The sequence below is a fragment of the Amblyomma maculatum genome, chromosome 2 (genome assembly GCF_055883805.1).
Source record: "Amblyomma maculatum isolate TAMU_Amacu chromosome 2, ASM5588380v1, whole genome shotgun sequence".
Classification (NCBI taxonomy): domain Eukaryota; kingdom Metazoa; phylum Arthropoda; class Arachnida; order Ixodida; family Ixodidae; genus Amblyomma; species Amblyomma maculatum.
Genome location: NC_139345.1, coordinates 185,177,445 through 185,194,127, shown reverse-complemented (window position 1 = coordinate 185,194,127; position 16,683 = coordinate 185,177,445). Strand labels below are relative to the sequence as shown.

The following is a 16,683-nucleotide window of genomic DNA, read 5'->3' as shown; positions in this document are numbered from 1 at the left end:
CCTGAAAATGTCGCCGTCTAGAGTAACATTTAGTTTGGTTTGTTAGGTTTAACGTCCAACTTCAGGCTATGAGAGACACCGTAGTGGAGGACTCCGGAAACTTGGTCCACCTGGGGTTCTTTAAAGAAACATTTAGTTTAGTCGGCAAAAAAAAAAAAAAAAAGAAAACAATTGCCACCATCGTAAGGAAGATGTCGAAGTAACGATCTGTATCTCATTGGTTTCAAGAGTTAGCATAAGAAGTCGAAAGGTTAGGGTAATCCATAGCTCCTACACACATACGCAGTTACCCTATCCATGCAACGAGCGCATCTGAAAGGAGGTCCCGAGTACACAGCTCTGTATACTCACGGATGGATGGATGGATGGATGGATGGATGGATGGATGGATGGATGGATGGATGGATGGATGGATGGATGGATGGATGGATGGATGGATGGACGGACGGACGGACGGACGGACGGACGGACGGACGGACGGACGGACGGACGGACGGACGGACGGACGGACGGACGGACGGACGGACGGACGGACGGACGGACGGACGGACGGACGGACGGACGGACGGACGGACGGACGGATGGATGTTAAGAGTGTCCCCTTTGAAACGGATAATCAACTTTGTGGCGATAATCATCACTATGCTCAAACTTTCCTTTCTACGCTTAACTTAGATTGCTCTTCAACATTAACGAGTTTACTTTTAGATAAGGGTTATCTTTAAATAACCTTGATTTAGTTTCCATGCCTCATCTCCCTTCTATTTATCCACCAATCTTCCAAACGTCTCTTGCTAACTTCTACTGCTGATTTATTCACCCTTCCTTTGTTACCTCCTAACCCCTGGGCCTCAGTTAGAGTGACTATGTCCTCATCGATATCTGAACTGATATTGCTACACTCCAGTATAAGATGTTAAATTGTTTCTTGGCATCCACCGCGCATATATCACAAGTTTATTCATAAACTTCCTTCTGTAGCTTCCGGTTCTAAGGCATCCCGATCTAGCTTCGAAGAGAAAGCCGCTGCCTTTTGAGCTATCATAGAAGGTTTCCTTCTTAATCAGAGTTTTGCATTTTCTATGTATGTCCAGGGTCACATCCTTTTCCATTGCATTATTCCGATGTTTAGCCCCTGTGTTCCTTACCTCTCGTTTAATGTCCTTTATTTCTTCGTCCTGCCTTCCTGAATATTTACTGGTTAGTTTTCTGGCCGTTTTCCGCTGTTGGGAGTGAATGTCCTTCCGGTATAAATATTTATATATATCGCCTGCCCTTCTATTGTCGTCTACATATTTTCTCAAACGTTCTTCGTGCAGTATTTTGCTCTGAGCCTCTCGTGCCTCGATAGACACCATGCGCATGTCTCCCTGTACTACTTCGTTTGTAGTCTTGCCTTGGGATCCAAGTGCTAACCTTCCCATAGATGTTTGATTTATTTCTAACTATTTCTGCTCTTAAGCAGAAAACCGCGTTTCCGAAGGTAAGCCCTGGTACTAATATTTCTTTTCAAATAAGCTTAATACTTCACATCTGCTGTACCTCAATAATGCCCTGTGCTTCATTATCGCGTCATCCCTTTGTCTCTTCGCCTTGGTAGCCTGTTCATATTTTTCTATGTATGCCTGTCCTCCGTTTATCCATCCCCCGGGATATTTATATTTTGCCGGTCTTGGTTCTCACTCTCTTGTATTCTAAGCTTTTTACCACTGAAAGCGTTGAATACCATCAGAGCGGACTTCATTGTCCTAAAGGTAAAGCTAGCATCATCTCCTGCGTATTCAGATATATGAACCATAGCTTGTAAACCTTCCTGGTTATTGGATAATAGAGAAATGGCATCCGCGTGCATAATGCTGACTAACTTGATCTACACCCAATCCACATAGCTTATACGAGGGATTAAAAGCAAGGTTGCTTTCATGCGGACGTTTTGCATAATCTTCATGTAAATCATGAACAAGAGCGGTGATAGCGGACATCCTTGCCTTGCATTCCTCGGCAGTATTCGTACTTCTTAAGCCATCCCATGCAATCTCAACTTTATTACCTCTGCATATTTTCTTTAGTGATTTAATTAATTACTTCTTTACGCCGATAATCCGTCCAGCGCCGCCTAGCGGTGAAATTACTATCCCGTGATTGTCGTATACGATGCGTCATTTCCGACAGATGCCATCATGACAAATCATTTGGTACCACTACTGTTTATTTACGACTTCGCGTTACTGAGTATACCTTTCACGACTTTCGCATCTGTCACGTTTGCCTTTGATAATGTCAAAGAGCTCGTCTGTTGCTACCTGTCATTGTTGTTTCCCCTATGTTCAAGGCCCTTTAAGTGCCTAATATGCCTCTAAATTGTGGTTGCACTAAACAAACTAAGCAAATGCTTTCTGTACGACTGGTAAAGGTGAACTCTGGGAAAATTGATTACACCCGTCATGAAAGTAGTCAACCGGTGCTTAATGTAGTTCCAATGTAATGTAGGTGCAAATAAAGGTCCCCTACAAGAGGTTTTTCTTAGCTGGTCATGTTTACGATATGGTTTTAACAGTGAGGGTGGTTATTTGCTTTCGTTTACTCGGCCAATAATCGCATTAGTAGTTGTGTGCAGTGTTAACGTGTAGTTAACCCAAGTAATACCCATCCGTGAACATATTACGCACGAATTGAGCGCTTCAAGGCTGAAATGAGTGACAACTGCGAACTGAATTAAAGCAGTGGTTTATTTTATTTTTCGCAGATGATGACTCGCGGGTTATCCTCTCAAAAGAATATAACAAGAAGAACGACGGCTACATAAATGCCAGCTACATTCAGGTAAGTTACAGAAGGCTGCAACATGTGCAATTAACTTTGGCTTTCTCCTTCTTCCTGCAGTCTACTTTGCAGCAGGGAACAGAGAGGTGAAGCTCGAAAAAACAAAAAACGGGAAAATACTGGAAAACAAAACAAAAAAACAGTTCTTTTTCTCGTTTTTGTTTGTTTGCCACAGTTGACAAAAATGATCAAAAATATTCGCGGGAAAACACACATAAATCAAGCTTAGGCCACATGCAGTGCCAAACGTGATACTCCGATTTCCGTCGCCGCTCAGGCGCTGGTCCTGCGACGTCGCTCGAGGGAATGCATTCGGTGCGTAGTGAGCGGCCAGAGGAACGTCTTTTTTCGGCGGTCGTAGAAATACTACTCCCCGTTTATTTCGCTTCGCTGGGGTGGCTCGGTATACCTGATAGACACACGCAAACCACCTGAATTAGCGGCGTGCAGCGTTGGTAGGTCTACTAGCGCTAAATAAAAACGCTGATCTGAGAGACGAATATCGACTCTACCGCCAATGAAGCATCTTCGTCTGGGTTGCCTCTGTGATTTCGCATGTTTTTTTTTTTCTTGCTATGGTTGTATTGTGACATTCTATCGTACATAACTGTGCTTAACTATTATGAAAGTCTTCATTAAAAGATGCGTGGAAGGGGATTCCCCACACAGGCAATTTCCGATCGCGGGCGCACTTCCCGGTCGGGGAAACCGTTGTTGGGAAACGGTAACCCGCAAGGTGTAAGGACGTGTATACTGCAACAGCAGCTACACTTTTCGCAATGCCACTAGCATTCCAAGCCCACTGTCCAGTGCGTGAAATACCCAGGACATGAAGTGACCCCATGAAGCCGTCCTCGCGACCCGTTTCACCACCCGGTCAATGAAGAAACGAAGGAAGAATTTTTCATAATCCGAAAAAAAAAATTGGCGGTTGCTTATCTTGGTTAAGCCTGGATATCAGAAGCGAAAAGGTTCGGCGATGCCATGGCTTAGCTTGTGGTTCCTTGGCGTAGCTGGCCCACTATACACACACTTTCAAATGGATTGTCTGGAAAGCGAGGCTGAAACTCACGAGTAGCATAGCCAAGCTCACTCATCCGAATGTCAAGATCCACTTTTCGTAAACGGTTAACCTCATCGTCACATCAAGTGTTTTTGTCTGCAGTAAAACGCGCCCGCCTTGCTGCGTCACTCATACGTCTCTTTTAAATTTTCCAACCACTCGGCACGCTGTTCTTCACTTTCCTTGGCCTGCCACCTCCTCTTGTTTTCATTCCGCCATGCAGCAGTGGCTTCGGCCTGAGCAGCAGCATCCGACGCCTCGTCTCCTGTCAGTCTTCTTCTTCTCTTTCCCGGCATACGGTGTCACGGTGCCACGCCTACGGCTTGAAAACCTAGCGCAGTGCACCATTCTTCTTCTTCTCCTGTGACGTCACGTGGTTTGTGCATACGCAGCTGTAGAGTTTTCTAACGACAGAGCACTCGCGAAAGTCAGAGCTTACTAGCCTAGTGAAGCTCTTCGCTTCAAAAATAAAGTTCCAATTCTAACCGCGTATATTATATACCCTTGTAAGAGGTCGCAGGAAAAAGTGTCTGAATAAGTTTTTAAATATATTTTGATGAAGCAAAATCTCGTGCTCTTATAAAACAGCAGCTGCAGACTTTTGTACTCTAACTGCAGTAAGAATTTCGGAAATCCACTCATATTTATAGAGGACTGGTTACTGTACGCTGTGCGGTGATGCTCATGTAAAGCCTCTGTTAAGATCTGTAAAACCCTGAATTAGTTCGTAAAAAGGCACCAGACATTCCACGCCAGTCATTTACATCACAAGTGTTATGGCTCTTACCATTTAACATTAAACTTTTGTTATTTTACAGTTTCTCAAAATTTTGGAAAAATACATGAAAAAGACATTTTTCTTTTGCCCAATCAAAATTTACGAAAATTTTGCATCTCTACCAAACACACGCTTTTTACTGATGCATAAAGACAAGAATTCGCAGCGTTTTTAAATGCTAAATGAGCTAAGCGTTTCACTGAGTAGAAATGTTAGAAGCTGGATGTTACTGGCAACACGTGTTAACACCAGGGGCTCAGGGCTTGAAAACAAAGCAAGAGAAGCCTTGTTGTCCCTGTAAGAGTTTGAATGGCTAAAGGCAAAACGCAAGCGGGGCAATTAAAGCAACATTAAAAGCGTATATTTGCAAACACGAGCGAGCTGTAGACATGCCGAGGAAAGGCTATCGCGTGGCAACCGAGAGGTGCAGCCAGTTTGGGCCACAAGGTTTCACTCGTTTGTGAGGCGTAACGTCTGCTGAGCGCTTCATTCGTGCTGGTAAACAATATAGTGTTCTTTGCTGATCACAGAAGTCATTGCGCCAGCACTAACCCGGAGCTCTTCTTTAGGAGATGCAAATCAAGTTTCTGTGGATATTTTACAACGCTTCTAAGCGCAAACGTGCCTGTTTCACATTACAACCATTAAAGCTGACGAAACCCGGCGCAAGTATTAAATCAGAGAGATTGCCTCTTATCAAGAAAAAAGTCAGCGTTTAGTTGAGCATCTTTCACAGAATTAACCACAGCATCCTTGTGCACATAATATTATGCTTAGGAATTCATATTCGGCCTATACGATATCTGCAGAGCTAACTATTCAGTCGATCCCTAACTGTTCAAGTAAATTGCGAGCAGATAGTAGCATGTTATCTGCGAAGTCCAAAACCATGGGACTCCCCAAGGATCCGTTTTGGGCAACTTACACACACACACACACACACACACACACACACACACACACACACACACACACACACACACACACACACACACACACACACACACACACACACACACACACACACACACACACACACACACACACACACACACACACACACACACACACACACACACACACACACACACACACACACACACACACACACACACACACACACACACACGCATGCACACGCACACACACACACACACACACACACACGCACAGAGGCACACAATAATAATCAATCAATCAATCTTTATTTATTTATTCTGCGCAGGAACAACCATGTGGTCTTCGTGCTGCAGCACAAATAAAAAAGAAACAAAAATGAAAATGCACAAACATGTTTACACACACCGAGAGAACACAAAGAAGAAATAAATGACACATGAAAAGAAATTAAGACGAGAATTATCACGGAAAGAAAGCAATCAATGAGTAGCGTCACTTATATGCACAGTCAGAGAATTGTTGAGCACATCACGAAAGAAAAAAAAAAGGAACGGTAGATAGAGAAAAAAAACAACAACAAATAACTGACATTGATTATAGTAATATAGAAATATACATAAAATAAATAACCATTCCATGCGCAACAAGTGCGTGGTACTTAAAACACAGGCTAGAAATGCAGAATAATACAATAAAGAAATAGAATTGAACACGGGACAGTAAGACTCGAATATAAAGTTTAAAGTTGAAATATAAGTAAGAAACGGATAAAAAGCATATCAAGATACAGACAGCATTGAACAGGAGCAAAAGCAAAAAGTGAAGTAAATACAATATTTTAGGCTTGAAAGTGGGAGTTATATGTGATAAAGTACTATTTAGAATACAACGCTACGAACATCCAATATAAATGAACAGAGCGAGTTTTGGAAGATGTCAAGGTGAGGACAAAAAGAGTTAAATAACCACTCCCAGAGGGGAATGGGAAAGAAGAGACGGAGAAACTTGAAATGGTCTGAATTCCCTCATGCTCTTTCGTGGAAAGCGCAGTAGGATATACTCAAAGAGCTGAGGGCACATAATGTGGCCATGAAGGAGTTTGTACAGAAAAGTGATATCAACTCTGATACGACGGCAGTGAAGAGAAGGACGACTCAATTGGGCGCTCCTGGTGGAGCGAGAGGAGGGAGTTGCGCAAGGAAAGCGATAATGAAATATCCGAAAAAAAAAAATTTTTGTACTCTGTCAACCTTGTCCAAGTTCGATTTGCAAGTGCCATTCCAAACAACCGACGCGTACTCCAAGAGCGGCAAGCATATGGACAGGTACAGTTTTAAGAACGGAAGTGGATTACGGAACTCCCTCGAAAGTCTGCAAACGAATCCGAGTGTGCGCATAGCCCGCTGAGCAATGCGTTAAGTATGAGAGGAGAAGCTGAGGGTGCGGTCAAAAAGTACACCAAGGTCATGAATTTCATCAATCCTGTATAATAGCACAGAATGCACATAATAATAGTAGAGAAAGCCATGTGTTTTACGGGTAAATGAGAAAACCCTAGTTTTGGAAGAATTGAGGGTAAGTCAATTCTTCGCACACCAATCAGAAAAAGCAGATATGTCCGATTGCAACAACAAGCAACCTTGAAAAGAATGTATTACCTTGAATATTGTTTTATCATCAACATAAAGAAGAAACGAGGAGTTCTTTATCGCCGAGGAAACATCATTAATAAAAACGGAGAAGAGAAGCGGGCCAAGTACTGAACCTTGAGGAACTCCACTCGTTGCAGGGTAAACGAAAGAGGTCTGTCCATTGAGACTGACAAAGCAGAAGCGATCAAGGAGATAGTTGCGTAGGAGGGCTACGAGTGAGACTTCGACGCTAGAGAGTAGAAGCTTTTCAAGAAGTAGTGAGTGAGTAACAACGTCGAAAGCTTTGCTCATATCACAGTACACAGTGTCAACCTGGCCCCTCTGAAGGACTGCTGCAGAGGCATACGTCATAAACGTGACTAGGTTGGTAGAAGCAGAGCGACCCGACATGAAGCCATGCTGATTCGGTACTATGATATGTTTGAGATGGAAGGAAAGTACGTTGTGCAAAGCTAATCCGAAAAGCTTACAGGTTGCACATAGAAGAGAAATCGGACGATAATTGGAAACATCAGATTTGTTTAAGACAGGAAACACGCGTGTTATTTTCCATACGCGAGGAAAGGAAGCATTTTTTAAACAGTTATTAAATATGGGAGTCAGTACTGGTAAAAATATATAACTGAAGGCTTTTATTATGGCGGCTGGAATGCCATCAGGTCCAGGAGACAAAGATGGTCTCAGACGCTTAAGACTCTTAGTTATCAACTCCTCGTCAAAGAGAACGGAATTAGATAGTGCACCAGATGGGATGCAAACGGAATCACAATGTGGATGTTTGTAAACGGAGGAAAAATGTTCGGCAAAACTGTCGGCAACATCCCGAATTTCCGACCCCTGAGAGTCAACTAAGCTGATACTCAAATCTGATTTAATGGAACGCTTGCGAATGTAACGCCAGAACTGACTAGGACGATTTGAGGCATTCCTCTCTAAAGACTCAAGATGGAAGTCGTAGTCACGCTTGTATAAGCGCTTGCAAAGAGAACGCAAGCGGCGAAACTTATCTGCCTAATTGTGAAACCCAGGGCGTTCCGCTTTACGATGGGCCCGTTCCTTGAGTTTTAACGCCGTTATTAGTTCCCTTGAAAACCAGGAAGGGAACTTCCAACGCATAGGAGTATGAAAAGGTATGTACCGACGCATACCATCAAGAACTATTTCAGTGAAGCGACTGACTTGTCCGTCTGAATCATTAATGTCATTTAAAAGGGACCAGTCGACGGAAGATAAGAAATTGAAAAGACCGACGCAATCACCACATGCATACGCGAAACGGGGCGAATTCCTCATCCGATCTGAATTAGTAGAAGGTGATGTAGAGACAGCAGTAATAACTAGAAGTGGAGGGTGAAATTTGTCACAGCGAGTCAGCGGTATGTCTGAACTCGAGACTTTCAAAATTCGATAGACAGATGTCAAGAATGTTACCACAGCAGTTTTCAATGAAATTGTTTTGCTGCAAAGAGTTAAAGGCTATAATAATAATAATAATAATAATAATAATAATAATAATAATAATAATAATAATAATAATAATAATAATAATAATAATAATAATAATAATAATAATAATAATAATAATAACAATAACAACAATAATAATAATAATAATAATAATAATAATAATAATAATAATAATAATAATAATAATAATAATAATAATAATAATAATAATAATAATAATAATAATGAGAAGGTGGGCGGTACGGCGGCTAATGGTAGATGGTCCTGAGCGCTGGCGGTGCGATGACAAACAGCAGAAAGCGGCGTTATCATCCTTCTGGGTCTGCGACAGAGGGTGGAACTAAGAATTGAAATGGCTGCGCCAGTGTCTACAGGTGCTTGGACAGGAACTGCCTCAATGAACACGGTAATAATGTTGGCGAGCACGGAAAGAGGTCTCGAGCTAGAACCTGATAGTGCACTCCTTGTCTACGGAACTGTGGCTGTTTGTCTTTCGTGTTGACGCTGGTTGGCGGCAGAGTATCGGAGAGCGGGAACGGCAGCGAGGAGACGGCAAGGGGTGGGAGCGGAGATCACAACATGGAGAGGACTGAGGAAGCGGCTGAGGAAACACGGAAGGGGGACGGCGGAAAATTGTACGTCAGCTGAAGCGTATCGTGATAGCGAGGATGGCCACGATTGCGGCACAAACAAGCATCATAGTCGACGACTCCACAGGCGTAGCACATAGGTCGGTTGCGTAGCGTGCGCTAGAGGTTGCGAGGCTACGGCTGTGATCGACGGCGAAGGACCGGACGATAAGAGGGGGTTGCAGATTGCTGGGGTTCGTATAGGAGGCGGGCGGGTTGTAGACCGGGTGACAGGTGAGCGCTGTGGCCGCACCGAAACATCAGCGTATATGAGAGAAGCCGCGGCCAGGGGCTGCTGAGGAGGAGGTCATAAAACCACAGCGACCTGCTTCTTTATGACACACTGGAGGGTGAGAGTGAGAGGCATAGCAGGCTCTTGCAGGCAGGTAGACAAGTAGCTAGCTGGCATGCGACTTCCTCACGAACAAACTTCTAAATGGGCTCAAGGAGCGACTGGTGGTCCAGAGCCCCACCCGCGGCGAGAGCTAAGCTGTAAAGGGTAGGCTTCTGAAGGCCAACACGTCAGGTGGAAACTCGTCACAGTGAGTGGGGTTTGGCGACGAGCATGAGGAAAGCACCATCGTCCATTCCTTTTATAATGTTCTTGATCTCTCGATCTGGATCTCTAGTGTATGTGCTTGCAGAGGTCGACGGCATCCTCTATATAGCTTGTGAAAGTTTCGCCGGTTTGCTGTATGCGGCTTCGTAAGCATTCCTCAGTGCGAAGCTTACGGACAGCTGTACGGCCAAAATCTTCGGTCAGGCTGGTCTTGAAAGCCGTGCAGCTAGGATGTCAGCCCCGTGGTTATGAAACCACAGATTGGCAACGTCGCTCAAATAATATTACGTTTCTGGGCTTCATTGTGTTGTCCCACTTGTTGCACGCACTTACGCGTTCATATGGCGCCAACCAGTCTTCCACATTCGTGCCATCTGTGCAGCTGAAGATTGCTGGGTCAAGCTGCCGCGTTTCACCGGAACAGATGGCATCTGAAGGAGGGGTTGGGGCAGATTTGGTGGCTGTCTCAGGCGTTGAGGAAGTGGTAGGCAATGCTCGGCTGCGGAGCTCCAGGGTGAGGGCTTCACTGGGACCTCCACCACTTGTAAAAAAAGACCTTGCACAGGGCGCTTCGTCGCGAACAATCAGCTGAACGCCCGGCGATCAGTCATAGCTTCTTTCAGCACACGCACGAGCGAGTGTCGGAGCGAGTGTTGCGTGGTTGTCATCGTCGTCTTTCTTGAGAGCCAGGCTCTTAAAGTTCCAGAGCCGCATACTTGCCCTGCAATATATACTGTTACGCCGCTTAGAGGATTACTGAGGACAGAGGAAGAAAAGAGAAAAGCGCGCAGGCTAATCTCGGATCCGAGCCGCTTGCAACCTGCTTTCACTCGTCAAGCTTGCACCAGCATCAAAGCCATTTCATCGGCTACATTTTGTGGTAGGTGCTGCCCCAGTACCTCGTCGCCGCCGCCGTGTGTCGGGGTTGATGCCTTCATCGCCTAAAGAGTTCTTTCCTATGGCTACCATCCAAGCGACACAAACTCTGGAACAATGAGCTGACGTAGAGACGACCTTGTCTCATCAGCAAGAGCCGCGTACATTCTCCGATGAGCCCGAAGGTGACGTTGAAAAATGGCTCCGACATTACGAATGGTGCAGCATGTACCACCGCTGGAAGTCTACCGCCCCCCTCTACAATTCTTTTTTCTTCCTTCCTGGCATGACTATGACTTGGTTTGTTGTAGAAATCACTGTCTTTTGGAGGTACTGTTGCAAAGAAGGAACATGCTGAGAATTAACTTTCCCAGAAAGCCCAGCTGGCCGGTAAGACATGCACGCGATACATCGGGGAAGTACTGAATCTTTGTCGCATTGTCAAGCGGCACCTGTTAGAAGAAGACAATATAGGGCACATTCTGAAGGGATCGCTGAGTGCATGGGTATGTGTCATGTATGTGTTATTTGGTGAACAACAATGACGACGACAATGCCTAATACTTGCTTGTTTCGCTAGGTACTCTTGCTACAGTTGCAGATGTCATAAAGAAATGCCGCGCATTTGAGGTCCTCAAACACTCCGAGTTAACTTCTTATATATATGGATGATGTCAATATATAGATATGGATGATGTGGTGTTCTAGATGGTCCTTTGATCCGGGGACACGTTGCAGGAAACGGACGGGACAACTATTCGAGCGCTACGGGCACTTTATTGAACGGGTCAAAAACACATTTTGCTTTCGCGAACAGAGTTCGCGACTTCCTGCCACCAGTCGTAAGTCGGCAGTCAGTCTGTCTACTCGTCTCTCCCCGTCTGTCCTCAAACACCCGTCTTATAAATACATTTTCAACATCCTGGTGACCAACTTCGTGGCCAATCGGAGGAAAAGAGCTTCTTCGAGCCAATCGGAATGACAAAGCCACATTTTACATAACCAATGCAACATCGGCACCTCCGAGATTGGTCCTTCGCGAGCTCCGCGTGCCTCCCACCAATCGTTCGCCCTTTCCTCCTGTGGAGACGACGCACAGATACTCTCTCAAAATCAGGGGCGAGACAAAACAAATTAGCAAAGACACATGAACGCCCTTTCACTTTCACCAGCAATGCATACACGTGAGAGGGCACATAGGGCTTCGCCCTTTCCCCCTGTGGAGACGACGCACAGATACTCTCTCAAAATCAGGGGCGAGACCAAACAAATTAGCAAAGACACGTGAACGCCGCTTTCACTTTCACCAGCAATGCATACACGTGAGAAGGCACACAGGGCTTCGCCCTTTCCCCCAGTGGAGACGACGCACTGATTCTCAAAATCAGGGGCGAGACAAAACAAATTAGCAAAGACACGTGAACGCCACTTTCACTTTCACCAGCAATGCATACACGTGCAAGGGCACACAGGGCAGCAAGAATTACAAGGGTAGTGTCCGGACCCCGCCGGCCGTAAGAAGAGCGGGAAAAGAAGAGAATTTATTGCTACTGCGCTCATCAAAACGAGCGCCGTGTGCTGCGGTGATGTTTCCGTCAACTTTAGAACCGACAGCACCGGATGTGCCCTACTGTTCTCCCGCGTCTTGGCCGGCTGGGCGAGAGCGCCGCGGGAATATTTATGTTCACGCGAGAGTTGACAGCTCGACGGCGCGGTGCGCGCCTTTCCGCTCGAATACTACGAAGGCATCACATTAGAAACGGCACCCCCGGCTTGCGCAGCCAGAAACACGAGACCGCTTCTGTGTAAACGTCGCGCTCGCTTCTCGAGCGACCGTCCGTTTTCGTGTTTTGTTCTGACAGCTTACGGTTGCGTCAGTGCCGTCCCATCGGTAATGCGCTGAGCAGGGAAGTCATAAACCTTCGCCCGTTATTGGTCTGAGCTGACAGGTTAAACGACGACGCGGTTCGCTCTCCGCAGTCTCCGCGTCACCGGCACGTCTGACTTGTACGGATCTGTTTTTGAAACTTAAACGTGTGCTACCCGTAAGACGACCATGGGTTTCCCTCGCGGCTGGAACAGCGGCCAGCACCCTCCTCCGGTAGCACAGGCCAAAGGTCACTGCAGCGTGCACATTTGCAGGCCCCTTAAGTGGTACGAGCGGCAGATGCGGAGCAGGTTCTCCCCGAAAGTCATAATTCTCGCGTCTGGCGCCGAGATGCCTATTCTGTCTCACGGTCCGACCAAAACCTCCCAAGGTCTCAGCCCCGAACTCCCGAACAAATAACCTTTCCTCGCGTATTTCAAGTTCAACGGGCGCCCGGACGCGTCTCATAAAAAACCCCTGACAACAAAGTTAACAACCAGAAAGAAAAGACAAACAGAACAAGCGAGCCGGCTGTTTTGGAGTGCTCCCCTCTTCCACAACGGCCCAGCAACATAACACCTTCCCACTAAGAATGTTGTGCCTACACTTGCTGTCCGCACAACACTTGTCCCCCGCTACGTGGGGAAACATTTTGGGCATACAGAGCAAAAGCGTAAACAAAGCTGCTCCCATCGATGTGACCATGGGGTCTGATTTACAAATCTAGAAAATCTAGGAACTTCGCCACTGAAGTGCCACACAACTCCGCGCCTCACTGTACCGGCAGACACATTACATCGTCGCTTACAGTGGTACAGCACAATTGACCATCACAGCTCTAATGAAAGAACAAGAACAAAACAAGGCCGAACCTGAATAATATCTGACACTGGTCAACGCGACGCATACACAATACAGTGCAACACCGTGTAGAGACGTGCGCGTTTGCAAACGGTAAATACATTATATAGCATACAATGCGACACAGCTTGATATACACTACACCAAACCAAGCAATAAACACAGCATGATCAAGCACAAAGAGCAGAAGTTCACACAATACACATGTGCTGCACAGGAATGCCTGTCCACTCCCTGTTCCAAGTCTTATCAATAGTCAACGTTCCTCCACTCTCAGTCACTGCCTCAGCGCGTGGTCGAGCCACAGGAGACCTTTATGCTTTACATAAACTGGCAGTGTTAGAGTGGGTTAAGGCTGCGAACATTCAGCTCACAGCGCTTGCCACCGGGATCAAGTACCGTGACTGCTCGCACAACACCAACGAGCCGCAGCATGCAAGATAATCGCACGCGCCCTGCTTTCTGGCTGTGCTGTTCTCCTGCATCGCAGAAAACACTAGCTGATTGTTTACTTGGCACACACGATTCCGCGAAAGCGCGAACAAGAATGCACTCAAAGTTTGTCTCTGGGGCTATCTTGCCTGGCTCAAAGAGCTCCCTCTCCCTAGGCTCCGCCTTAGTGATCCGTCCTTTGAGCAGATGCGTAACGAGGTCCCAACACCGGTCGTGTTCCATCGCTAGCTGCGGCAATGTTAGTTTGCTGTTTTCAAAGCGTGTGACGCAATTTCCGTCGCCATCGGTCAGAGCATGCCTCGGACTCCGCTCATTTACATCTACGCATGAACCCGTGTTTTCTGGGTCAGGATCGTCCCGTATATCCAGCTGTTCGGCTGCTGGCTTCTCGGATGTTACTACTGATGTCGCGATCACTGTCTTTACTGTGCCGGTCTCAGCACATCCTGCCTGGCACACTGTCGCTCCGGTTAGGACCACAGGTTCAGCGCTCGCGCCAACCAAGCATTTCGCGTCTTTGCTCTCATTCGCGTCATTATCTATAGCATGGTGAGCACAGTCGGCTACTTCGCAAGAGTCGACCTGCACATTTCGATCAATGGCGGTCACCTTTGCAGGCGCCTCCGTAGAGCATACCTCTACCTCAAAGATAGGAGACTGCCTGTCTCTCTCAACACCGGTTGTTTCCACAACCTGAGGCTCCTCGACGCAAACATCAACTGCGCTCTCTGGATCACTGGAAATAACAGCGCTTTCTGCAGAAATCTGGCATTCCTCTTTTACGTCCTATGCACGAACGAACTTATTGCCCCTGCTGCTGCTAACCTCACCAACTGCCTCGACCAGCGTTTGATCAGGGCAATTTACGCTAGTGTGCGCCTGAATCTGCACCGACTCCGATAGCTCACGGGCCGCTCTCCGTGAGCGCTCTTCTTCGAACCGTATCCTTTCCTGCCTGAGATCTTGTCGGCTATGGCTAACTGCCGCAGCAGATCGCGGACACGCGCTTCGCTTCTCTCCTTTTCCTCTTTTTCCTTACCTCGCTCAGTCTGACATCGGTGCATACCAAGCGTCGTGGGCACCGTCATATAGCGCCCACCAACAAAATGCAGCCATTGCGAGATGGTTTACATCAACCCTGCGGCTCCCGAGCCTACGCTGAGGCAAGTGAAGTGAGAGCGGAGAAACTCACTCAGTTGTTGGCGCTGTCTGAAGCCTTGGCTTTTGAGGCCTCTACTTTTGCCGATTCTTAGCGGTCGGTGGCATCGATGCATGGAGCACCTCAATTTCAGTCTTCTACCTGGTCGTCGCTCCACTAGGGTCTGGTGGTCTCCTTCCAAGCTCCACCTCTTCGCTTCCTCGAGCTACGGAGGCCTTCTCGAAGACGTTCCTTGTTTCCACCGAACGCCCAGCCACTGTGGTGTTCAGCTGTAGCTGCGAGGCCGCTCACCAGGATGTCGCCGCCGTCCGAACCGTGACTGCAGGATCTCTCTTCAAGGTGTTGTCCTCCTCAGCTCGTGCCCCGTAGCGCCGATGTCCTTGTCCGCTCCGCAGAAAGCCGCCGGATCGTCCTTGTCGACAGCGCCAGTTAAATTTTCCTATATATATATATATATATATATATGTTGATGTCATTATATAGATATGGATGATGTGGTGTTCCAGATGGTCCTTTGATCCGGGGAGACGTTGCAGGAAACGGACGGGACAACTTTTCTAGCGCTATGGGCACTTTATTGAACAGGTCAAAAACACATTTTGCTTTCGCGAACACAGTTCGCGACTTCCTGCCACCAGTCGTAAGTTGGCAGTCAGTCTGTCTACCCGTCTCTCCCCGTCTGTGCACAAACACCCGTTTAAAATATACATTTTCAACATCCTGGTGACCAACTTCGTGGCCAATGGGAGGAAAAGAGCTTCTTCGAGCCAATCAGAATGCCAAAGCCACATTTTAAATAACCAATGCAACATCGGCACCTCCGAGATTGGTCCTTCGCGAGCCCCGCGTGCCTCCCACCAATCGTTCGCCCTTTTCCCCTGTGGAGACGACGCACAGATACTCTCTCAAAATCAGGGGCGAGACAAAAAAAATTAGCAAGGACACATGAACGGCCTTTCACTTTCACCAGAAATGCATACACGTGAGAGGGCACACAGGGCTTCGTCCTTTACCTATGTGGAGACGACGCACAGATACTCTCTCAAAATCAGGGGCGAGACCAAACAAATTAGCAAAGACACGTGAACGCCACTTTCACATTCAACAGCAGTGCATGCACGTGATAAGGCACACAGGGCTTCGCCCTTTCCCCCAGTGGAGACGACTCACTGATTCTCAAGATCAGGGGCGAGACAAAAGAAATTAGCAAAGACACGTGAACGCCCCTTTCACTTTCACCAGCAATGCATACACGTGCAAGGGCACACAGGGCAGCAAGAAATACGAGGGTAGTGACCGGACCCCGCCGGCCGTAAGAAGAGCGGGAAAAGAAGAGAATTTATTGCTACCGCGCTCATCAACACGAGCGCCGTGTGCTGCGGTGATGTTTCCGTCAACTTTAGAACCGACAGCACCGGATGTGCCCTACTGTTCTCCCGCGTCTTGGCCGGCTGGGCGAGAGCGCCGCGGGGATATTTATGTTCACGCGAGAGTTGACAGCTCGACGGCGCGGTGCGCGCCTTTCCGCTCGAATACTACGAAGGCATCACATTAGAAACGGCATCCCCGGCTTGCGCAGCCAGAAACACGAGACCG

At 47.0% G+C, this 16,683-nt stretch overlaps 1 protein-coding gene across 1 annotated transcript in view; it reads left to right on the top strand.

Annotated features, from left to right (window-relative positions):
* Positions 1 to 16,683, top strand: part of LOC146200598 (receptor-type tyrosine-protein phosphatase epsilon-like) — a 169,194-nt gene that overhangs the window by 64,660 nt on the left and 87,851 nt on the right. The window contains exon 9 of the mRNA XM_084595572.1: positions 2,747 to 2,823. Coding sequence (XP_084451698.1) covers positions 2,747 to 2,823 — 77 coding nt within the window. The remainder of the gene's footprint in view (positions 1 to 2,746; positions 2,824 to 16,683) is intronic.